Source organism: Limanda limanda, chromosome 7 (assembly GCF_963576545.1).
Source record: "Limanda limanda chromosome 7, fLimLim1.1, whole genome shotgun sequence".
Lineage (NCBI taxonomy): Eukaryota > Metazoa > Chordata > Actinopteri > Pleuronectiformes > Pleuronectidae > Limanda > Limanda limanda.
The window spans coordinates 1,101,034-1,126,504 of NC_083642.1; the positions used below are offsets into that span (position 1 = coordinate 1,101,034).

At 46.4% G+C, this 25,471-nt stretch overlaps 2 protein-coding genes across 2 annotated transcripts in view; one reads left to right on the top strand and one right to left on the bottom strand.

Annotated features, from left to right (window-relative positions):
- si:dkey-96f10.1 (6-phosphofructo-2-kinase/fructose-2,6-bisphosphatase) overlaps positions 1-25,471 on the bottom strand; it is a 186,902-nt gene that overhangs the window by 76,958 nt on the left and 84,473 nt on the right. The gene's annotated exons all lie outside the window — the stretch shown is intronic.
- LOC133005424 (IQ motif and SEC7 domain-containing protein 2-like) overlaps positions 17,023-25,471 on the top strand; it is an 84,677-nt gene continuing 76,228 nt past the window's right edge. The window contains exon 1 of the mRNA XM_061075094.1: positions 17,023-17,753. Coding sequence (XP_060931077.1) covers positions 17,023-17,753 — 731 coding nt within the window. The remainder of the gene's footprint in view (positions 17,754-25,471) is intronic.

The following is a 25,471-nucleotide window of genomic DNA, read 5'->3' on the forward strand; positions in this document are numbered from 1 at the left end:
CTTCTCATATTTAGGATAAACGACCATACCGACAGTAGCAGGTCTCTTACTTTGTGATTGATGGTCCAGGTTCTTTACCGAAGAATAGAAGAAGATCATTGAACTGGTGACTCCTCTGAGACACACAGCTGGACCCTGGAGACTCTGCTCTCAGTCTGTGGTCCTGACCTCTGCAAACACAAACATGTTTTTATTCAGAACACATCATTCACTGCTTCATTCTCTGAGGATTCAGTTTGAAGCTTCACATGTTTGTAGCAGGTCTCTTACTTTGTGTGTGAGGGTCCAACTTGCTTTGAATTGTCCGCGCCCATGTTGCACCGGGCCGGCTGCTGCTCAGTTGTGGTTCAGGCCGCGCTGCTCTTCTAGATATTCAAGGTCTGGTCTATTTCCTTCTGGTTCTGCGCTCAGTTTACAGCAGAACACAGTGAAATGATGTTTCACACTAGTTTCAATGTTTATCTGTTGAAAACATCACAAACACAAATATTTGTAACACTTCCTGTAGCCTGCCCATTTCAAAATAAAAGCACTCCAGCGTCCTTATTGTGAAATAGATGCAGGGCTTCATAGTTTGTAGTACTGGTATTTATTTGAGTACACAGGACTTCTTATATACAAGGAAATACAGTGATCACATCAGAAACCTCAGGAAGGACAAGAGTCTCTCTCTCTCTCTCTCTCTCTCTCTCTCTCTCTCTCTCTCTCTCTCTCTCTCTCTCTCTTGATGTATTCAGCCATTAGCACATTATTAGAGTACATTATTAAATTAATCATAGCCACAAACAAACGTTGAATAACAAAGTGTTTCTGCAACTTGAGCATTTCCTTATCTCCACTCAAACCAATCAACTACATTAAAGTTAATGAATACAAGCTTGTAAAAGTTCATGTGTCCTTCAACCCCCGGCCACTAAGAGAATGAAACTCAACATCTAGTATCATGTTCATGTCATAAAGGCTGGAAATGAATTACAGAACTTTATAGACAGTAACACTTGGAGCACATAAGTCAGCAGCTTGAAGCAGCACTCTGTATCTCCACTCAGTTCTATGGCTTTGTAGCCAAATGAGTGTGTGTGTGTGTGTGTGTGTGTGTGTGTGTGTGTGTGTGTGTGTACCTGGCTCTGCGGGTCGATGTTCCTCACACCTCACGCTCGACTGGTTGGTGACCACTGCTGTAACGTATGATTGAGAAAACACGTTCTGTTATTAAACACAAAACAAAATGAATAATATAAACGTTGCTGAACACTCACCAGCCTCAGACTTCACGTCTCCTCCAGTGAAAGTGTTCATACTCGTTAGACATACCCTCTCTCCCTGGCACTGATCCATTACGCACAGGGGAGAAAAGTGACTTATGATTAAGATTAAGATAGATTTTATTATCACACACACATGCACAGACATGCGCAAGCACACTCATGCAAGGAGAGAAATGTAACCTCTGCTTTTAACCCATCTGGTGCAGGACACACAGAGCAGTGAGCAGCCATGTACGGCGCCCGGGGAGCAGAGGTTGGGGGAGTAAGGTGCCTTGCTCAGGGGCACTAGACAGGGTAGGGAGAATCCTCTTGGAGACCTTTTCTGCCCAGAGTCCAAGTTTCTGCCACTAGTCCACCGCCTCTCATTAACCATCTCTTGCAGAATTCTCCAATAAAATTCCCCGATCGATACGCCTCGCATGCCAGGGGAGAGAGCACGGAGCTTATAAATAAGATTTTGAATGATTTAAAGTCTACTATTGTGCTTTGTTTACTTGCTTGAATCCCAGTTGTTTTTGTTTGACTTTTGTAGAGAATCAGTCCCTTGAGGTTGCTTCCTTCTAAACCTCCTAATTACACACTTCAGTCTTTCTTCACAGTATGGCTGCCTTTGTCATCAAGACTCATTTCTCCGTGGTGTCGGGATGACACAGAGGCTGCTGCTGCGTCTGTTCCAGTTCCACTGTATAACGGCGATTAGAACTACTTGACCTTCCACATGCAGATGATGCCCACGTGAGTCTGTGCCTATTGTTCTTTTGTCTCCGCACCTCGCCACATGACCTGCCGTCTGCCTTTCAAAGAGCGCTCCCTGCGATGTTAAACAACTCTTCTACCAGGCACCTAACAGCCCTCCAACAGCTATCTCAGTGCTCTTCACACTGATGTTTGCTTTTCAACTGAAGCTTTTATAGATTTCCAATAAAAAAACATACAGCACAAGCACCTCTCAAACAACTTATGGTTAAGTGTGGTGAGCAAGCACGCTAAAGAGTTTTCTGTTGCACAGTCGGACTCCCATTCCAAAGCCAAAGTTCTGACATGATGATACATTATGATGTGACTATGATGATACATTTCTCTATAAAAAACTTAATTTCAGTTATTTTTGTTGACTGAAACGTCCCCTTCTCTTTTTCATACAGTAAAACCCATGCACACTTTTCCTCTGTTCCTGTCATACGCTCTTTCTCACACTATTCTGGTTTGTTTCTGTCACACACACGGTCACACAGCCATCTTCATTGCCGTGTCCATGGCTGTAATGAATGGCTGCATATCCCGTGCCCGCTCTTGTTCGTCTGTGGATGTTTGTGCGTGCTACCCCGGGATGTGTAGAAGCGTCGAGTTGGGATTTGAAAAAGAGGGGAGGGCGGTTGAGGACACCGTTTCCTTCAACAGTGGAATGTCTTCATGCGTGTTCCTGTTTGGAGAGGCTGCTCACGGCTCCCAGAAATTGGCAGGAAACCACCTGCTTCTAACACTGGGGCCGATAAGACGGAGAAGGAGTTGGGAGGGGAGGAGGGGAAGGGTGCTTTCAGACTTTCACTGGAGGCTCCTCCTCCGCTCGGCAGTTACTGGAAATCACATGACTCTGTGTGTGTGTGTGTGTGTGTGTGTGTGTGTGTGTGTGTGTGTGTGTGTGTGTGTGTGTGTGTGTGTGTGTATGTGAGTGTGTGTGTTTGTTTGTTTGTTTGTTTGTGTGTGTATGTATGTGTGTGTGTGTGTGTGTGTGTTTGTGTTGTGTTAGAGGGTGTGTGTGTGTGTGCGTGTGTTTGTGTGTGTGTGAGTGTGTGTGTGAGTGTGTGTGTGTGTGTGAGAGAGTGTGTGTGTGTGTGTGTGTGTGTGTGTGTGTGAGTGTGTGTGTGAGTGTGTGTGTGTGTGTGAGAGAGTGTGTGTGTGTGTGTGTGTGTGTGTATGTGAGTGTGTGTATGTGAGTGTGTGTGTGTGTGTGTGAGAGACTGTGTGTGTGTGTGTGCGTGTGTATGTGAGTGTGTGTGTGTGTTTGTTTGTTTGTGTGTGTTTATTTGTGTGTGTGTGTGTGTGTGTGTGTGTTGTGTGAGAGGGTGTGTGTGTGAGAGAGAGAGTGTGTGTGTGTGTGTGAGAGAGAGTGCTTGTGTGTGTGAGAGGGAGTGTGTGAGAGGGTGTGTTTGTGTGTGTGAGTGTGTGTGTGTGTGTGTGTGTGTGTGTGTGTGTGTGTGTGTGTGTGTGTGTGTGTGTGTGTGTGTGTAACTGGCTCTGCGAGCGATGTTCCTCACAACCCAGTGAGTCCACAGTGAAGACTCTCGACCGGTTGGTGAACACAAGTTACATGTGACAGGTTTACATCAAAAGCTTTTATTTAGAGCTGATTGTCAATTTATATATATATATGATAATAAATATAATAATATATATAAATCAATCAAACTTGCAAAACAAGTTACCATTACATTTCGAGTATATATAAGAACAAGTTCATAAGTCAAAGCTCAGAGAGGAACCTGGCATGATGATGGTTTCTACTTCTACTGTGGTTTCTCTGGGCTGTTGGAGTTTACAGATCTCTACTGCCACCCTGTGTCTGAAACGAGTCACTGCATCAGTGGAACCGCTTCTGTTCCACATCAATATAAACTAGTATCAAGTTTCCTCTCAGGTTTTTTACTGACATCACCACATCACTGACATTGGAAGGTTCATTTAAAGTAGACGTATTATATATTATATTATGCCCATTTTACCACAAGTTGATATGGTTCCTTGGGGTCTTAATGAAATGTGAAACATTTTTTGGTCAAAATACCACAAGGATCATTTAAAACAGCGCTCCTCAGATTGACCTCTTTTGAGTGCCCCGCCCCCCCCCCTCTCACTGCTCCGCCCCCCCCATAACCGCCCCGCCCCCCCTGTCACACACACACGTCTTAAATCTCTCCTTAGCATATTTAAGGTTGTTAAAATGATTTTAAGTCACTGTCCTATACATATATTTCTGTATTTGTTTGTTGTGTTTCTTCATTGAAGCTACAATTTTCAAACTACTACACCTTCTGATAAAGATGTACATTTATTTAAATACATGCATTAGATACGTGTGTATACAGTATATAATTGTATGTGTATATTTATTCATACAGGGCATATATTTTGAGCGAGCGCACACACACCCACAGACACACACACAGACAAAGGGTTGTGGGGGCTAGCTTTGGAAGCTAACACTGCTGCAACTTTTGCGGCAAAATGCACTTAAAACCCCGGGTATGAGACTATTTTAAAGCGAGCGACGGAGGCGGCACCAGTGCTCGGGCTGCGTGGAGCAAATCTGTAAGAGCCACAAAAGTTATAATGCACAGCTCTCTCCCCCCCTCCCCCTCCTCCTCCGCTTCGCCACCCGGGCATCACAGGAGAGGCTGTCCGCTGAGCGAGCGCCCAAGCACGGGTGCAGCCGGAGACCGGGGGGGGGGGTCCTGGATAACGTTCCGGTGCTATTTTCTAACAAAGACGAGGCGAGCCCGGCCGTGTCGCCGCGGCTGTCGGGCTCGAGTCTCAATCATCATAAACACAGTGAAGCAGCTCCGACCTCGTATCTGTAAACAAACACTGACACTTCCAACCTGGACACAAGTCACATCCAGCTGAGGCAGCAGAAGCACAGCAGTGACACACAGTCAAACAGCCACAGCGTCAACACAGTGAAGCAGCTCCGACCTCCTACCTGGAATAAACAGCAACACGTCCACCAGAAGCGAGCCGCTGACATGGAGCCAGCGAGCCCGAGCTGGGGGGGGGGGCTGCTGTGGCTGTAACTCACTCCAACCGCAGGCTCTGTTTCCTCCGCCTCTCACCCAGCTCCCTGGCTGGTTAACGTCCCCCCTTGGCTAGCTGAGGAGCGAGTTGAGGAGGGTGCTCTGGCTCATACTTCACCCTGGTCTCCGCCTCCGCCAGATCTCCACCTCCGGGGGGGGGGGGGGGGGCTATGGCAAGTGTGAGGTCGGAAAAGCCCATAATCCCATAGGACGCACTCTAGCGTAGCGTTTCTGACAGAGAGGAACCACAACAAATCGCGGGAGTTGTTTTTTTCCAGAGTTTTTGGGACGGTAGACATGCCAGATACCCAAATTAACGTGTAGAAGCACTACAAAAGTGGAATTTTCATAATATGTCGCCTTTAAAGTCGACAGAATCAACCTGACGATGAGCTGTAACCTTTTATGATTTATAACTTTATCTCAGAGCTCAAAACAGAAAACTCCGAGTTCACTTGATCTGGTAAAAATAACTTCAGCTCATTTGAAGATGAGTAAAAAGATGAAGAGTGTTTTCAGTCTTTCCTTTTTTATGTAAACTGCAGGTTTGCATTTTGTCCACTGGGAGGCAGCAGAGCTCAGAGCTGCTGGTTCAGTGTGTTTTGAAAAATGAGGCCTGAAGTTCCAGTGTTTTCATTGGAGGAGCAGAATGTGGGAAGGACTCAGATGATTGGTTGGGAGGTGGAAGCAGAGCCAGAGGCATCCAATCAGCTCACCTGCTCCTTCATGGTTCTCCCTTTTTTATTTGCATCTGTTCCACTGCTGCCTCATCATTTCCTCCTCGTCTTCTTCTCCTTCTTCTTCTTTCACTTCCTCTGTCTTCTCCTCCTCTATCTTTAATATGTTCATCTTCTCCTCCATATTCGTTGTTCTTCCTCCTCTAATCCTTTATCCTTTCCTTTCTTCCTCTTCTTCTTGCTTCTTTCACTTGCTCTGTTTTTTCCTCCTCTCTTTAATCTCTTCTTCTTCAGTGTCAGAAACAATCTAACGACAATATACTTGAACATTAGTCATCCACCATAAACCCAGTTCTTTATGATACTGTTACTTCATTCAGCTTTACATTGTACAGGTACTGTATATACTTTACAGGTCTTTATATGTAAAGGAGATGGATGCAAAACTTCATACAACAAGCAGATTTGAGCTTTTTTAAGTCAGTAACATTTTAATTGCCGTTTAAAACACGAGTTTCCTCAAAACACGACGTAGTTATTTGTTGAAATTGAAGATGATGATATTCTGTATGTCGGCTGAACATAGATGTGTGATCGTGCTGCTCCCACACAACTCCACAGCCCACTCACTGATCCCAGATCAGAGGTGGAGCTGCATTAACCAGAAGTAGAGAAGTGATGGACTCACACACACACACACACACACACACACACACACACACACACACACACACACGCACACACACCCCTATACACTTAAATTAGTAGGAGGGATAATCACAGTGTTGATCTGTTTCTGCTCCTTCATGTCCCTGAAGAGAAGCAAAAGAAATACACTAACACATTACACACCTACACAAGCAGCAATACGCTTTACATCACACACACAACACACACACACACACACACACACACACACACTCCTCGTCCTCCCACTTATCGCTTTAACTAATTATACTTTGCTGAACTCTTCTGTTATAAATATGTGCAGAGGAGCAGCTCTGAGTTACTGAAGCTGATGATGATGATTCCTCCTCCTCTCTCTGATTCCTCCTCCTCTCTGTGATTCCTCCTCCTCTCTCTGATTTCTCCTCCTCTCCCTGATTCCTCCTCCTCTCTCTGATTCCTCCTCCTCTCTGTGATTTGTCTTCCTCTCACTGATTTCTCCTCCTCTCTCTGATTCCTCCTCCTCTCTCTGATTCCTCCTCCTCTCTCTGATTCCTCCTCAACACTGTGATTTCTCCTCCTCTCTGTGATTCCTCCTCCTCTCTGTGATTCCTCCTCCTCTCTCTGATTCCTCCTCAACACTGTGATTTCTCCTCCTCTCTGTGATTCCTCCTCCTCTCTGTGATTCCTCCTCCTCTCTCTGATTGCTCCTCCTCTCTCTGATTTCTCCTCCTCTCCCTGATTCCTCCACCTCTCTCTGATTTCTCCTCCTCTCTCTGATTTCTCCTCCTCTCTCTGATTTCTCCTCCTCTCCCTGATTCCTCCTCCTCTCTCTGATTTCTCCTCCTCTCTCTGATTTCTCCTCCTCTCTGTGATTTCTCCTCCTCTCTGTGATTCCCCCTCCTGTCAGCAGTGATGGAGTTTCCCGAGGAGCCGAGAGTAGATCGGCTGCTCCTTCCCGTGGAGGTGTTGATTGGGTCTGTGCTCCTTGTTACCATGACGACAGGTGCCTGTGGACCCAGAGGTCATGACCTCCGGCGACAGGACGACAGCTCAACGTTTGTCTTGTTTTTGAAAAGTCTCAGAAAGTGTTGGTGAAGCTTCGTGTTGTGACGGTCGTGCGTCAGATGTTATTGATTCGTGTGGAGAAATATTCAGTTTCTAATCAGAGAGCGTGGGAGGAAGTCAGGAACAGAGAGGAGGAGGAGGAGGAGGAGGAGAAGGAGGAGGAAGATTCAAATATAGAAAAACAGAATTACAGTGAAGATAACTGAGCTGTTTCCACATCAATAAATTCCTTTTTCACTTCGTAGGAAAACTCAGTGAACTTATCAACCAGAGTTTTACTGATTTTAATCTGAACTTCACAGTTTGTAAATGTAAATATAATTTTTAGATTTTTCTTATTCATTATTAGAGCATCATTCCGCCTTCGTGATTTGTGGGTTTATATGATAAATGAATATTTCATACATATATATATATACATAGTAGAAAACTGAGTATGTCGAGCATGATATCTGCACCCGCTGAATCATATAACATTAATAATAACAATATTGATAATTAAGTGTTTCTCAGAAAAGGACAAATTCAAAAAACTAAAATTTCTGAGACAACAAGCAAAATATGTTTAAATCTTAAACATTTAAAAATACAAATCAACAGCTGATGCCAAACACTGGTTCAGTGATTCTTTCTGTTTCTTTGGCTCCAACATGGAGGTGACGGGATTCCAGTTTCCTGGTGTGACATCATCACTGTGCGCCGAGCTTCTGGTCAATGTCAGAAACTAGAGCAGCCTCCTTCTGTTCTCTCTTCTCTCCTCCTCCTCCTCCTCCTCCTCATCCTCCTTCTCCTCCGCCTCCTCCTCCTCCTCCTCCTCCTCCTCCTCATCCTCTTCCTCTTCCTCCTCCTCCTCTGGCAGCAGCCTGCTCCTCCTTCCTCCTCCGTGTTCTCTCTGTGCCTGAAATAAACTGTTAAAACAAAGTGGTCAAAGGAGGTGAAGGAAGCAACTGAAGGGAAGGAGGAGAGAAAGAAAGGAGGGAAGGAAAAAATATAAATAACAGGGAGGATGAGGAGAAAGTTGAGCAGGAGGAGGAGGGGCAGCAGGAGAAATTAGGTATCGGAGAAGGAAGAGGACGTGTATGAGAAATAGCAGTAGGAGGAGGAGGTGTAGGAGGAGGACGAGTAGGTGTGGGAGGAGAAAGAGGAGGTGCAGGAGGAGGTAGAGAAGATGTGGGATGATGAGGTCCAGGAAGAGGAAGAGGAGTTTCAGGAGGAGAAAGAGGAGGTGTAGGAGGAGGTAGAGAAGGTGTGGGATGATGAGGTGTAGGAGGAGGATAGGAGGTACATGAGGAGGAAAAGGAGGTGCATGAGGAGGAAGAGGAGGTGTAGGAGGAGGATGAGGAGGTGCAGGAGGAGAAAGAGGAGGTCCAGGAAGAGGAGGTGCAGGAGGAAGAGGAGGTGTAGGAAGAGTAGGAGGAAGAGGAGGTGCAGGAGGAGAAAGAGGAGGTCCAGGAAGCGGAAGAGAAGGTATAACAGGAGGAAGAGGAGGTGCAGGAGGAGGAAGAGGAAGTCCAGGAAGAGGAGGTGCAGGAGGAGGAAGAGGAGGTATAGGAGGAGGAAGAGGAGGTGCAGGAGGAGGAAGAGGAAGTCCAGGAAGAGGAGGTGCAGGAGGAGGAAGAGGAGGTGAAGGAGGAGGAGGTGCAGGTGCAGACACACAAGTGGCTGCAGGATGTTGATGAACAATGCCATCAAAGAGTAGAAAGAAAGAATGAGGTCTCACTCTGCTGCTGTTTTTAGAATCCTCACAGCTGCCCTCCTGTGATCGGAGGGTGTATATACCTATTTATATTTATATTCATATATATATGGCATTATACCTATTTATATATACTTATATGTAAATATGTATGTATATATAAGAGAGAGAGAAAGCAACATAGAGAGAGAAAGCAGCTTTATAAAAGGAGCAGTGTGTAGAAGCCACAGAGTGATATATCTCGTGGCACATAGAGGATCTTTGGAGGCTGCAGCCTCAGCTCCGATGACACAGACCGAGTGTGATGGAGATTTTTATTAATATTCATCATATTTCACAGCGGAGGACACAGGACGAGCTTCAACCACAGGTGAACCATCCAACCTTTAATCCTGCAGGCATGGCAGATCTGTGTGTGTGCGCATGTGTGTGTGCGTGTGTGTGTGTGTGTGTGTGTGTGTGTGTGTGCGTGTGTGCGTGCGTGTGCGCAAGCTGTACTAAACCCCCGACGTTTCCCACAGCACTGGTGTTTTTTGTGTGCGGTTGATCCTGATGCTCACTGTGGATTGATGGATTTACTGATGTCCCTGTGAACTCAGCCTGTGATCAGCAGCTGTAGAACCTGTGAACATCTTCTCTGCCTGATTCAGCTTCTCTGGGATCAGTTCAGTTCGGTCCTGGATGTTTGATTCAGGTTTTCTCGTCATGGAAACTGTGAATCTGCTGTGATGTGTGATTCAGGCCTGTTTGACTGCTCAGGAGGATTTCATCACAGTTATCACACAAAACAGCCTCTGTTCTATAAATCACAGTCAACATATCAATAATACACATCGTTCTTCAACCTCTGTTTGCCGACCTGTCACTTTACTGTATCATTACCTGTAGCTTGGATGAATTAAAATGAATGTGAAGGTGCTGTGGCTCAGGTGGTAAAGAAAGTTTCTTAAATTCAATCAAGCTGCTCTAAATCACTCACTCATTCATATCAGGTCCCTGTTTTCTGTCTGATATTATTCGTCAAGATCCATAAATAATTATTAATGTTGAAGATAGTGATAATCTGCCCCCTGATCTGGATCCACACCAAAATGTGATGAGTTCTTTCCTGTCACCAAGTTTCGTGGAAATCCGTTAAATAGTTTTTGTGCTGGGATCTGTTCTTTGAGTTCACAGGTTCTGACCCAGCAGTCAGCAGTACTGACGCTGGGTCTCCAGTTAGAATCCAGAATCCAGTGAGATGGTTCCAGGCTTGAAGATGCAGGGACAGACCCAGTGAAGGAGCTCAAGACTCTCAGGGACTTGTTCTCGAGTGAGGGGACGATGGACCGTGGGATGGACAGGTGGGCATCAGCGGGAATGCAGGCGTTGTGGTGAAGAAGAATTATTGGTTAATCCACGTTCTAACCAGAAGGTCGGCGGTTCGAACCCCCGCACACACCAAAGTGCACCAGGGCAAGATGCTGAACCACGAACAGCCGCTCACGGATGTTGAATGCACTCATCGGAAGTCGCTTTGGATGAAAGCGTTAGTTAATGACTCGTAACGTAACCTGTAATAACGTCGTGAGCTCTGGGTAGTTACCGATGGAACAAGGTCACAAATACAAGCGGCTGAACAAGATTCCTCTGAGCTCAGCCCCAGAGAGGAGGTGGTTCAGGCAGCTAGCAGCTAGCTAGCCTCCTGCTCACCTTCCGCTGGAGGGGACAGGGGACAGTCCAACCAGGCGGAGACGCCTCAAGATCCCAGAGGAGGAGCTGGAATGTGTGGAACCATGAGAGATGTAAGACAATGGATGGACAAAGCAGATCGGACCAGTTTGGGTTCCATACTGGTGTTAGCAATCAGGTCATGATGAGACCGATCATTAAATTCACTGTGTCAGTGTCATTGTAACGTCGTAAACAATTTAGATTGAGTTTATAATGGAGGTGAAACTTTAACTCAATGTTACCTCAGAAAAAATATTGTAGTTTCATGAAGTTTATGATAAGAAGCAAATTACGATATAGGCAAGTCAACAGCTCGTGTTCTGTAGGGTTCAGTTTGGTTTGTACCTCCACTTCCCATCGTTCCATCTTCCACTGTCCTCTCTGTCTTCAGCGAATGAAACTCAACTCACCAGACCTGCTCATGTGTCTACAGGACATTTCAAGCTCTCGTCCAAAAGACTCCTTCAGTTCTACGTACCTGTCAAACATAACGACTCTCAACTCAGACCCACAGAGAGGAAACACCTGAAACCGCTCAGTCAGTTCGAGCTAAAGCAGCTTCACTGCACACGCAGCCCATGAGGAGCCGCTAACACTCATCCAGAGAGAGAACACAACTCACAGGTGCTTCAGACGTGTCCCCACCTGCCCTGTGCGTCACTGCCATGGACTCTGATCCAACCTGAGTGACTCCAGCTTTACAACACGGACCCTTCTCTGGACTGGGTCGGCCATTTCTTTCCATTTGAACCCAAAACCTTTGTTACACTTGATGAGATATCAAAACTTTGTGTTCCGCTTCGTTGCTGCGTTGTGTTGCTGCGTTGTGTTGCTGCGTTATGTTGCTGCGTTGTGTTGCTGTGTGCCAGGTGCTCTCTCTCACATTCAAACTGCTGAACGCTCATGATACGGCCCATCGTGTTTTTACCGTCCTCGCAGTCAGACCTCAGAGTTTCAGCTGCATCGATGGAGTTTTCACTTGTGAGAACTTGTCTTTCACTCTTTAGTCTGTGCACCTGTCACTCGGAATCTGTTCCCAGTGAGATTGAGCTTTGTGTGTTTGCACATGCGTCCATGATTCCATAGATTGATTTCATTCTGTGTGAAACGTGAGGAGCTCTGACATTCGTCCAGTGACTCGTTCCACAGCTCGGTGGCTGGATGAAGACCTGAACATGAGCCTTGCTCCTCGAGTGTTTCTGTGATCAGGTTAAATATGTATACCTTCTTTTCTGTTATCGTATCGACCGTGAGAAGCAGGTCGTTATTATCTGTATCGGTTGAAACGAATGCATATCGATTCTATATAGTATTACACAATGTTACTGCAGTATTGTTAGCCTACTTCTAATCTACTCTTTTATCTATATTCCTGGGTTGACGTTCCTTTGGGTGGTTTCTTGCTTTAGAGCTTTAAGTTTTTATATTTGATATCATTCATTTGAATCAGCGACATGAAAACACAGCCTCATGAACTGTGGTGACTCCAGAGGAATCTCTGCTCCTGGAACATGTCACAGCTGCAGCTGCAGACGCGAACATCCTGTGAGTCGTGTGTCATGTTTGTGGTCGTGCACGAAACCAGCGCTCGCTGCTGATGTGATTTGTGTGTTTGTGGCTGCGTGACAGTGCGTGTTTTCTCTCTCTGCTACGGACACACACACTCTCCTCCATCCATCCATCCATCCATCCATCCATCCATCCATCCATCCATCCAGGCAGCCTGCTGGACTCGACACCATTCTCCTTCCTCCGCCTCTCCTCTCCACGGCCGAAGAGCAGAGAAGAAAAATACACTATTTTAGCGGTGATAGTAACGAGAGAGAGAAAGAGAGAAGCGCTGCAGCAGTGGATCGTCAGACACAGAGGAATGATAATTAGAAAGAGATTGGCTCGGCAACAAGAAGAAAAAGAAGGAGAAGGGGGAGGAAGAAGAGGAAGAGAGGAGCCGGGCCTGCAGCAGTGAGGCGAGCAGAGGAATACATGAGGAGAGAGAGACAGAGAGAGACAGAGAGAGAGAGAGAGAGAGAGAGAGGGAGAGAGAGAGAGAGGAGTTGAATTGATCATATTCTGATCAACAACAGCAGAGACTGCGGAGCATCATCGGCAGCAGTTGTGGGTTTTTTTTCGGGGGGAGATGACGGTGACAGCAGCAGCGGGGGGGAGGAGGAGAGAGAGAAAAATGTGAGTAGGGATCAATAATCCTCCTCCTCCTCCTCCTCCTCCTCCTCCTCCTCCTCCTCCTCCTCCTCCTCCTCCTCCTCCTCCTCCTCCTCCTCCTCCTCCTCCTCTTCCACCACCTCCACCTTCATCCCTCCATCACCTCTGCAGGAGCCGCTGAATCCTGTGAGCCTCGGCTGTTCCTTCCATATTTTCTGCAGGCTGCGTCGTGTCGTGTGAGTGTGTGCGTGTGTGTGTGTGTGTGTGTATGTCAGTGTGCACGATCGTATGTGTGGGTGCTTGCGTGATTGTGTGTGTCATGTGTGCGTGCATGGCTGTCATGTAAGTGTGTCGCTATATAGGCCATAAGGATTTCCACGTGCATGTGCAGCCTGTGTTCACTGATCAGAGTGTGATGCATGTCTGAATGGGTTTCATGTGTATCTACACGCATGTACGGGAAATTGGGTTGTAGTGTGTGTGTGTGTGTGTGTGTGTGTGTGTGTGTGTGACAGATATTAGACAGTTATATAGTTATATAAAAGATCAAAATACAAAAACTGGTTTAAATATGGACCCAGTGACTCAGTGTGATAATAAATCAGTTTCCATGCGAAGCCTGAAGATTTATTTCAGCTCGTATCTAAGTTGACAGGTCACATGTCTCTTGTGATTTCCAGTTTCAATCATAAAAGTGAATTGTTGATGAAAACAGCTTGTCGCGTTCTCTCGACGTCTGAATCGTTGTCCACCAGAGGGCAGCACAAACAAGAAGTGCACGCTGCATTAACATATATCATCAGCTCTGATCTTGGTGTGTTGAAACCTTGTGTTGGAAAACAGTTTATAATTTAATCGTAAATTTGAAGTGACGTTTGTGTCACAGTGTGAAACAGGCTCCCTCTCTTTTATCTCTGTGTTTGGTCTCCTCCACCTCCTGAGTGGAAACACCAGGGGGCTCCACTGTGATCACCAGCTGCTCTTCAGCTGTGTGGGACGACAGGAAGTGGACACTGGATCTTACGGCTCTTCTCTGGAAACAGCTGCTTCAAACAATGAGCTGAAACTTGCTGTAGAGTCCAAGTGACGATGTGTCGGATCTGCTCCAGGAGAAACAACGTTTAATTAGAAATACCACTGATATCTGTAACTGTGCTAATAACAAACAACAGGCGTGTGGTATCTTTATTCAGACCTGAACTGAGGCTCGGACTTTGTTCTGAAACTTTCAGAATGATCTGTATGTGAACTTTCAAATGTCTTTGTCAGTTGCTCTGGACTTTTATCGTAACTTTTCCCGCCATTTTCGAAAAAAATCAAAGCAACAAGTTTATTGGCGCATTGATAACGTTCGTTAAACCCGAGTGACGCTAAACTGGAAGAACACGATGGAAAGAGGAGCCATGCACTTTGATTTGACCGGCTGTGCAGATGCTTGCAAACAGAAGTTGTCGCTTCGATGTTCTGGAAACAAAAATACAGATTTTACACGTCATGTCCTGCCTCCAGCTTCGGTCCTGAACTGTCAGACAACCCGAGGAAACTGTGATGTCACATGATGAGGAGCATGAAAGTGAGGAGCGCTCAGAATGTTGCTACATCCACACCCTGACTGAACAGAACCAGGAACCAGGAACCAGGATCCAGAAACCAGGAACCAGGAACCAGGAACCAGGAACCAGAAACCAGAAACCAGAAACCAGAAACCAGAGACCAGGAACCAGGAACCAGGAACCAGAAACCAGAAACCAGAAACCAGAAACCAGAAACGAGGAACCAGGAACCAGAAACCAGAAACCAGAAACCAGAAACCAGAAACCAGAAACCAGGAACCAGAAACCAGAAACCAGAAACCAGGAACCAGAAACCAGAAACCAGAAACCAGAAACCAGAAGGCTCCACAGAAAAAGAATCTCGACTGAACGGTCTCAGACTGATCATTCAAACCATTGACCTCCAGGGGGCGCCCTGCTTGATAATATTAAGATAATTTTAAGAAGAAAATCATATTGAGACCAGTTAGTTAGTTTCTTGTTAGACAATATTTATATCTGTTTTTACCTGCATACTCACTTATTTCCGAGAGAGAGAGATGGAAATATATATATATGCTGGTCAGTTAGTGAGTCATGAATAATTGAATGTGCTTAATGGGAAACGATATAAAAACTGAAACTGTTCAGGCGCTTTGCAACAGAGACCAAATAGCTTGATGTGTGTGTGTGTGTGTGTGTGTGTGTGTGTGTGTGTGTGTGTGTGTGTGTGTGTGTGTGTGTGTGTGTGTTTGTGTGTGGCAGTATGTTATGTACGAACAGACAATATATATTATGCATATTATAGCTAAGCCAGAAATCCTTTCAGCTGGTGTCAGTAAATATCTTCTCTCTAGTTTGCAGCAGAAATGAAAGATGAGTCCGGTTTGAATTAATTTAACCTGAAATTCCAAAACACATTGTGACCTAATGATGTCTCATGGATGTCACCAGCTAGTTAGCCAAACTCAAACTTTTTAATGTGAGATTGGTTTCAGACACTGAGCACATCACAGGTTTGAGTTCATAGATACAAAAAGAGATGAAAAGAAAGAGAGTTAGTGACAGGCTGATGGTGAAAACAAAAGAGAATAATAATACTATGAATGAAAGATGAAAAAATGCAAGAAAGATGCGATGCTCTAAGAAACAACTTTGTCTTGATTTGATGTTTCCTGTTGACTCGTCCTTTCAAACCTTCCGTCCTCTCATCCAAACTCTCTTTCTCTTCTTTTTCATGTGACGGATGGACGACATGAAGAAGGATCCAGAAGAGCCATCCAACGGGATGATAAAGATGTTCAATCCCACATGTTTCCCTGCCCCCAGGGAGAAGACATGAGATTCGACCCGTGCTGGACCCGGACAGAGCGACTGCAGGAGGACTGGAGTCCTGCAGCTGAACCCATGGACCAGGAGGAGGTCCACGTGACGTCTTCTACGTCTTTCAGAAGATGATCTTCAACGTTAACACTTTCAGTTTGTGGAACTTTGCATTTTGTTGATATCTTGATGTTTGGTTCCAGACTGTTTTGATGATGGAGAGGATCTGAACTGAACTGAGCTTAATTTACTTATTTCCGCTGCTCAGGAAACTCCGGACTGTTTGATTTGAGATTTTACTGCAGGAGTTTTGATCCCAGGATTTAAAAGAATGTTCTGCAGGAAAGCAAGTGATCAACTTGTTTGATCGGATGGTGGAAGAGAAATATATCACTTGTACTTCTCGTGTTGGACAATCTACAGCTGCTCAACAATGATAATGTCCCACATGGTTGATCCAGAGGGACAAATCACATCTCTATCAGCTATGGTCTCCGCTCCGGCTCCTGGGAAACCGATGCTCTGATCTCCTGCATGGAGCGCAGGGAGGGGATACAACTGAGTTACTAACACACACAAAGACACACTTTCTGACTGTGGGAGGAGGAAAAACAATCTCCATGTCCTAGAAGTTTGTTCTGTTTTATTACCGCCATGGGTGGAAGCCCAGCAGGAACATCTGACTGAACCAGGGGATGGTGGACGACTCGGTGAAGCTCTCGGCCTGGAGCTCTCCAGGACAAGGTCCATCTTGATATCCAAAGCAGCAGTCGAAGAAGAAAAAGTCCTCTCCCCCCCACTTACCTCTGGTGGGGGGGAGGGTGAAGGGTAGTTAAGTTTTTAGGGTGTAGGCCTTAGGGCAGAGGGTGTAGTTTAGTAGTTATTTAGACTTTAGGTTTTAGTTTGTAGACTAGAGAGCGGTTTAGGTGGAGGTTCTCTGTTGGCTTCCACTCAGAGTTTAGTCAGTTGAGCTTCTTTTCTTTTATTCTCTACAAACCTCCGGGTATCGAACTCTCAGCGGGTTGACCGCTGGCTCTGCACCAGCTGTGGCTGTTACTCAGGCAGCATTTCATCGAGTGCAGGAGTTTAGCATTCAGCCTCAGAGCTTCCAACAGTCTTCAGCAGATGATGGAGGCTCACCAGGGCCCCGGCAGCCCGGAGAGCCCCAACCGGGCCGTGGAGTACCTTCTGGAACTCAACAACATTATCGAGAGCCAGCAGAAGCTTCTAGAAACCCAGCGGCGCCGAATCGAGGAGCTGGAGGTCCAACTGGACCGGCTCAGCCAGGAGAACAAGGAGCTGCGTCTGGACCGGCAACCCGTGGTTCCTCCTCCACCTGCTCCTCCTGAGCCTCCGCTCCCTCCTCCTCCACCGCCCCCTCCGCCCGCTCAGACCACATCAGTGTCTATTTCCAAGAACCACCACTACCACCACAACAGCCAACACCAGACTCCTCCCCAGCCCCCTTCCTCCATCTCCCTCCACCACAGCCACCACCACCACCAGCATCATCATCAGCAGTACCACCACCACTCCTCCACCCACCATTCCTACAACAGCACCAACAGCACCAGTGCGCCTGCCATCCCGGTTCCTGCTCCAGCGTCAGCTCCAGCCTCCATGACGATCCCGGCCCAGATCCCAGGTCCGATCTCTTCCCCCGCCCCGGCTCCACCTCCCCCTCCTCCCATCCCTCCTCGGGACCAGCCGCGGGCCCACAGCCGGCTGTCCCGAGCGGCCTCCACCAGCACCGGCACCAACACCAACTTTGTAGAGAAAGAGAAAGAGAGGATCGAGCACCTGCACAAAGTCAACGCCTCCAACAACCACCACGCCAACACGCTGCACCATCACAAAACGTAAGTTAGAGTTTAAGGTATAATTACTCCAGTCAAAGCCAAAGGAAGCACGAGTGGATCTCAGCAGTGGGTTGAAAGAAAAAAAAAAAAAAATCTCCTGCAGATGTACTTTGCTTCATAGTCATGAAATCTCTCTGTTGGTGCTTTCAAACGCCTCTAACGTGAAGTTTAAGCTTCTAAATCTGGAATAAAACCTGGTTGAGCTGCTGTAGGACATGAGTGTGAATGTGACTTGGAGCAGCCTGTCATCCCACTGTCTGCTTTTCCAAAACTCGTGTTAATCTTTGACTTTGATTGCTACTAACTTTGCAGCTTCTCTCATGCAGGTTTTGTGCAAACTTAGAAATAGTCGCTTGTTTGCTGAATCCGAGCAGGAAACATCTTTTTGCCTGATTTTCTTTTTCCTTCGGCAAGATGTGTTTTGTTGAACAGGAGCGAGTTGAACTCTTTGTTTCCTCGGAGGCGGGGGTGCAGCTGATGCCTCCGTGCATCTTTCTGTTCGGATGCGATCGGTGGCTGTACGCCGTTGATAAATATTCATTCTTTTATCAGCTAATAGGGCAACAGAGCGGGAGGTTGTAGCGTTAATTCACAGACTGCAGGAGAGCAGGAGCGATAGACTCCAGAGACAGACGAGCTCAACCACTACAGCATCTAACACTGATAACTGGTGGAGCAAAGACTGAGCGGTGTTAGGTAACAGAGAGTCCTGTCGAGCGTTTGTTCTCTATGAGGCTGTAAAGAAAAAACACGCTTTATGTTACAGTGAAGTTGTTTGTTGTACCGGTCACCATGGTAACCACTTACTATAGGTAGCTTCGTCGCCTCCTCCTTCGTGGCTGGATTTATTTTGTTGTAATTTTGTTGCTCTGAATAAATCTTCGGTCTGTTCGCTGGCTGGAATTGAGTTTGTTGCCTGGCAACGCGATCTTAAGAGGATCCTATCTGGAAACCTGGAGAAGGTCGGAGCCTCGGTGTGGCAGCAGGATGCAGCGATGCAGCGTTGCAGCGTTGCAGCGTTGCAGCGTTGCAGCGTTGCAGCGTTGCAGCGTTGCAGCCGTCCCATGCGTCGACCAGGCAGCTCCTCTGTCACCGGTCACAGAGCTGGTCATGGCGATTGCTGTTGCCAAGCAACCGTGGGAAACTGTTTGAAGGACGAAGCTCTCGCTAACAGTTGGAATGGTCTCAGCCTCGATCGCTGCTCTGCGTGCTCGAACCCTTGAGTGCTTGTGCCACCGTGGTACCGCCTCCTCTCTTCTCCTGCAAACACAGAGCAGACGGAGAGAAGCTCCCGACAGAGCTGCAGACACGAGGCTGGGGAAACGCAGGGATGACTCATGGAGACAGGTTTAATAGTACTATTGCTTTGTCTTATAAGCTCTCAAGAGTGTGACTCAGACTTTCAGATTTCAGACGCATCAAAGTTCAGGTAGAAAACCCTCTAATCCCGTGAGTCATGTGACGTTCAGGTGCAGCTGATCTCCTGAGAGAAGGCTGAACCCAAGCCTGCGACGGATGTAACAGGCGGAGAACAATGAGGGAGTCGGACAGCAGGGAGGATAAAGCTGATTCGTTATGAAATCACACAGTTCTGTCAGATGCTTGCTGCCTTGTCGAGTGGCTGAGTGCGAGCCAGTAAATCCCACAATGCACTGGGGCAGATTATGGCACGGAGGCATGGCGGCATGTTGCAGAGCTGCCTGGTTTCTGACTGACTTCTGATAGGTCATGATGCAGCAAAATGCAAAACACCCTCACACAGATTCATCTTGCAGCACCTCGGGCTAAAACTGAGGAAAAAGAAGACGCACATATGAAGAAGCAGTTTTAACGTTCGGTCTGAAGAAGTGTTGTGAACTGAGGCTGATGAATGTGACTCGTAGATGTTTTAATACACAGGTTTCCAGCAGTTTTTCAATTTTAGTGCAGCTGGTGTTAGGTTTCAGAACCCAGACACTACCTGGAACCTTACTAACTGTAGGGGTTTGTGTTGTTGTTGTACTCATTACCACAGGTCTGTCAAATTTACAAGTTTGCAATTCACATCCTGAGGTTTCATACAAACACAAGTTCTCTGTAAAGGTCTTAAGACACCAAGTCTGAATCTTCTGCAGTTGTTTAAAGAACAATATGACTTCACATTGTGTCACTCGTGTTTACGCACAAACTACGAAACCTTCATCCGTCGTTAAAGTTTAAACACGTTTGATTTACTGCATTTTATGAATCTGTCAGCCAGTTGATTGTTGAGCTGTTTACGTCGACCACCAATGAAAAGGTATTTAATCCAACGAGGACATGAATCACCTGAAGGGGGCGCTGTGGTGGTCAATGTTTCACTTAATGCTTCATCATACATGAGGGTTCAGCTTCTTCTGGGTCCGGCTGCAGGCGTCGTCTTGGTTAGTAACAAGTAGACAATTAGTTTAAAGACTTAAGTTAAACTCAGGATTCACACAAAGGTGAAAGGAACAGCACAGAAACATCCAGGCTCTGCACACAGCGGCCCGAGGGACGTGTTACCTGAAGTACACAGAATAACAAATGCAAAACGCTGATATGATCCTTGAACACTTTCATAAAAGATTCAGGAGTGAACTGGTGAGTTCTCCGTCCTGAGGCCAGTGTTTCAGAGCAGAGACACAACACAACGTGTTTGTGTGTGTTCACAGGATACCTGAGAGTTAACAACACACTGACACATGTGGCCTGTAAACACAAGCTCCTCCTCCACTGGAACCGGTGATTCGATTTCTGTGTGAGTCACCGAAGGTAATATCACACAGAATGTGACGGTGCCAAAGCCAGGATTAGAGCGAGAGCGAGAGCGAGAGGTTATTATACTGTGTGGGTGTGGAGGAGTCGGATCTGTAGGATTCAGATGTAAGAAAAGAGCAAAGATCCCTCGTTTCTTTCTTTCCTTCTCGAGTGAATTAGCTTTGTCTTCGGTCTCCGCAGTGACGCCACCCGGTGGCCGGGCGCAGGATGCTTTCGGGTTGTGCGTTTGTTCGTCTCATTTTGTGAACTCAGTATCTGAAGTCTACCGTCGGGGACTTCTTCACGTTTTGTCACTTGGACTAAAAAATTAAGTGATTATATTTCAGAGGTCAAAGGGGAACATGAATTTTTCTCTCTCTCTCTCTTACTCTCATACTCTCTTCGCTCTCTCTCTCTCTTTCTCTCTGACCCTCTTTTTGTAAACAGCTGATGACGATAACAGGAGTGTAAATGAGCTTGGTCAGCAACACTGTATAGCCAGGTGTGTGTCTGTGTGTGTGTGTGTGTGTGTGTGTGTGTGTGTGTGTGTGTGTGTGTGTGTGTGTGTGTGTGTGTGTGTGCGTGTGTGTGTGTGTGTGTGTGTGTGTGTGTGTGTGTGTGTGTGTGTGTTAGAAGCACTTCCTCAGCGCTGACTGTCATGAAACTCCTGAGCTCGACATGTTTCTCACAGCTTCTCTTAACGAGCTCGGCTCATACGAACATGCACTGTATGTTCTCATCAAACTCCCGAACGTGTTGTAGCTTCTACTTTTATTAAAGTCTGGTCAGCTCATTAAATATGAATCTTCCTGTTCAGCGCTGAGCGTGAACCAGGGAGCAGTAGAAGTACGAATCCTTAGTAGCAGCAACAAAAAGTAGATTTACTTTGTGAAATCATTGTTTTATGACATCAGAAAATGAAAAGCTTCCCCGGTGAGTGGAGTATATACAGATGTTCAAACAGATGTTTTAACTTCAGCCACGTTTCTACATTCATGGAAAATATTGAAAGTACAACACGTGAGGATCTCAGCAGCTGAGGCTGAACAGCGACGTGGAGATGAAGCTGTTTCCGACACTCAGGCTTCATCACTGTCACCAAGTGGTTTGAAACCAACGTTTTCAAACTAAAACAATCATTTTCCACACAAACGTTCTGGCTCCGTATCAGTTTTAATCCGTGTCCATACTAACACGCATGTCACATGACCACCGACACTGAAGTGATCACTGAGCGAACACGTCCGGATCATCTGGTCTCCTCCACATCGTACAGTAAAGAACACAACAGGCTCAGAAACCCTTTGGTTCTCCATGTTGTTCTCTCTCTGGGAGCTGAGGCTGGTGCTGGAGCTTTTCTTCTGGACGGAGGTCATGTGACACGAATCATGACTGAAAAGAACCAATCACAAGAGGTTGTGAGCGTCTACGTCACCGTTTCCAAACATCGCAGTTTCTGTTCGTCCATAATTAAACGCAGCTCCGGAGTTTTCAAACTAAAACTGGACCTTCTCTGTGTTAGTGTCTCTGAAACTGTGTGTGTGTGTGTGTGTGTGTGTGTGTGTGTGTGTGTGTGTGTGTGTGTGTGTGTGCGTGTATGTGCGTGTGTCTGTGTGTGTGTGTGTGTCTGTGTGTGTGTGTGTTTGTATGGGATCATATCAGTCTTGTTCATTGTTGGTTTAATCATCAGCTGACCTGGATGTCAAGGCTCTCTCACACACACACACAGACACACACACACACACACACACACACACACAGACACACACACACACACACACACACTCGATTCGTAAATCGTGCACAGCATCACATATTGCCCCCCCCCCCCCCTCTGTCATTCCGTCTGTCTGTTAAATTTGGCAACATGAAAATGAGACATGGAGCCGGCTGGTGAAGGTGGCGGGGGTGGGGGGGGTGGGAGGAGAGTTGGGGGGGTGCAGGAGGAGGGATAAATGCTGCGCTGTCATGGCAACAGCACGGTAGGCTGAGGAGGAGGAGGAGGCGGTTTCATAACGGCACTAACACTCCATCCACAGACGGGTTCACGCTCCGAGCTGATTGGCTCTGATCGGCCATGACATCACAGATTGAGGCCGAGAGCGTCCAACTGCAGACCTGGCATCTGGGGACCACAGGTCTGAGAGCCAATGGGATTAGAGTGTGATAAATTTAGTTTTAGGTGAAGTAAAAATAAATCTAACAGGAAAATGTTGAGAGATTTTCATCTTCAGTTTTTATTCAGACGTTTGTCAGTCGTTGGTTTGTCGAGGAAGCAGGAAGCAGGAAGCAGGAAGCAGGAAGCAGGAAGCAGGAAGCAGGAAGCAAGAAGCAGGAAGCAGGACGCAGGAAGCAGGAAGCAAGAAGCAGGAAGCAGGAAGCAAGAAGCAAGAAGCAGGAAGCAGGAAGCAGGAAGCAAGAAGCAGGAAGCAGGAAGCAGGAAGCAGGAAGCAGCAAGCAGGAAGCAGGAAGCAGGAAGCAGGAAGCAGGAAGCAAGAAGCAGGAAGCAGGAAGCAAGAAGCAGGAAGCAGGAAGCAGGAAGCAGGAAGCAAGAAGCAGGAAGCAGGAAGCAGGAAGCAGGAAGCAAGAAGCAGGAAGCAGGAAGCAGGAAGCAGGAAGCAGCAAGCAGGAAGCAGCAAGCAGGAAGCAGGAAGCAGGAAGCAGGAAGCAAGAAGCAGGAAGCAAGAAGCAGGAAGCAGGAAGCAAGAAGCAGGAAGCAGGAAGCAAGAAGCAGGAAGCAGGAAGCAGGAAGCAAGAAGCAAGAAGCAGGAAGCAGGAAGCAGGAAGCAGGAAGCAAGAAGCAGGAAGCAGGAAGCAAGAAGCAGGAAGCAAGAAGCAGGAAGCAGGAAGCAAGAAGCAGGAAGCAGGAAGCAGGAAGCAGGAAGCAAGAAGCAGGAAGCAGGAAGCAGGAAGCAGGAAGCAGGAAGCAAGAAGCAGGAAGCAAGAAGCAGGAAGCAGGAAGCAGGAAGCAAGAAGCAGGAAGCAGGAAGCAGGAAGCTACAGAACAGAAACACTGGAACCTCCTGGTGATTCGATGATATTAACGGTTCATATTTGTTGCTGTTTGGTTTAATGTACGAGATCCAAACCCGTCGAACTATTTTCATAGACACAAAAAAGTTCATGATTGTCTCATAAGCTTCTCCTGCACTCGTCAGTTCCTAAGCAACATATGTTGGATGGTGAAACTACAATACCCATGAGCCTCAGCGGTCATCGCTGTGAAGAAGAAGCCAATGATGTGTTTCATCGTTTGAACAGACACAGTTTGTTTGTTCACTGTGTGAGTCTTAAAAGTTTTGTGTTGTTGAAAATCCGTTTGTCCAACACTTTGATCCTGAGGCTGAACATGTGACTGTGGTTCTTCTTCCTTTAAGAAGTCTTTGATTCAAGCTGGGTCATTTATTGATTTATTTTACAGAATAAACGCTGCAGAAAAGATGCAGTTCATTTTCTTGATGATAATGACTTTGGATTTATTTTTTAAATATGCATTTGTCAGTCGATAGATCGGAATCACGTCTCAACCAGAAATCAGTCGGACTCGAGTCATTTATTCAGCATTGAGGCTCGTATAATCTTTATTCATAGTTGATATCAAAACCATCAAGTATGAAAAAAACATTTTTAGTGTTTTCTACTTTATTCTAATATAATTATGAAAAGGTTTTTTTACGGCTGCCTTTGAGGACTTTTTCTTAGTTTGTAATTTTTGTTAAAAGTATGTTTTAAAACAAATACATAAAATAAAACAGTTCAACACGACCTGAAGAGAACATGACACTGAAATCAGATGAATATTCTGTTCCCATCCACTGTGTGTGTGTGTGTGTGTTCACCTGACTGTGAAGTGCTTTAATACGTGTTCATTTGTAAACGTTTAGTTACATAAAAGCGTATTAATCAGCCTGTGAAGTCCTGTTGTAAAAGCTGATATCTGGCAGCAGCGCTGGCGGACGGCAGATGGCTCCGAGTCGGTTCTGGCAGCCGGACGATTTTTATTTCACGCTGCATCTGTCCAGCGACTGAGTTAGAAACTGCAGAAGCAAACGTAGAGGAGATGTTTGAGTTTAACAGCATACGAGGGGGGGGGGGGGGGGGGTCTTAAAGAGACAGGCGCTAAGGCAAAGTGTTGGAGACAGAGGCTGAAAAGAGGAGCTGCAGCATTAGAGTCATACACACTGAAAACACGAATAGAAGTATCAACCTGAGGATGAACAGACTACTTCTCATTAGAATTGTATGAGCTTAACAGGTCATTACTGCTCAAATATTTAATTTCACATTCAAAAAGTTTGTATATTTGAATAGAGTCAGAGTGTTAGTGGACGTCAGGTCAGTGTCCCTCGTTGACCTGTTTGTTTGGAACGTTTTCTTGTCTCGTGCTGATGTTGGTTGTCTTTCTGAAATGTAAACGGGAGAAATCGATCTGCGACAGATAACGACCTGCTGCTGGATTCAGGTTCAGTTCAGCTTGAGTTGTCGTATTAATGAACAACTACGACAACATGTGGTCGTGATGGACAACGTCACGTTTGTTGATGAGTCCGTGCTGCCGCTGCTACCGAGCGCTGGTTATTCAAAGTTTATTAATATCGTATCTCATCAAATTCAACACTGAACTTTCCTGGACCCGGAACAACACACGAGTGTGAAGCTGACGAGCGGTTCTCAGGATGTGAGACAGGAAATAGAAACGCACCTCTGTAAAATATCTGACCCCCCCGACCTTCACCCAGTCTCACGTTCATGGATCAGTATCAACATCCGGAGGTTCAAGACGTTCCATACGTCCACTTCTCCTTCAGTCTTCTCACTTCAACACCTCAGACCAGGGATCGTATCACAGCCCACTGGAAACTGGGCCATGCTGAGTGTGTGTGTGTGTGTGTGTGTGTGTGTGTGTGTGTGTGTGTGTGTGCGTGTGTGTGTGTGTGTGTGTGTGCGTGTGTGTGTGTGCT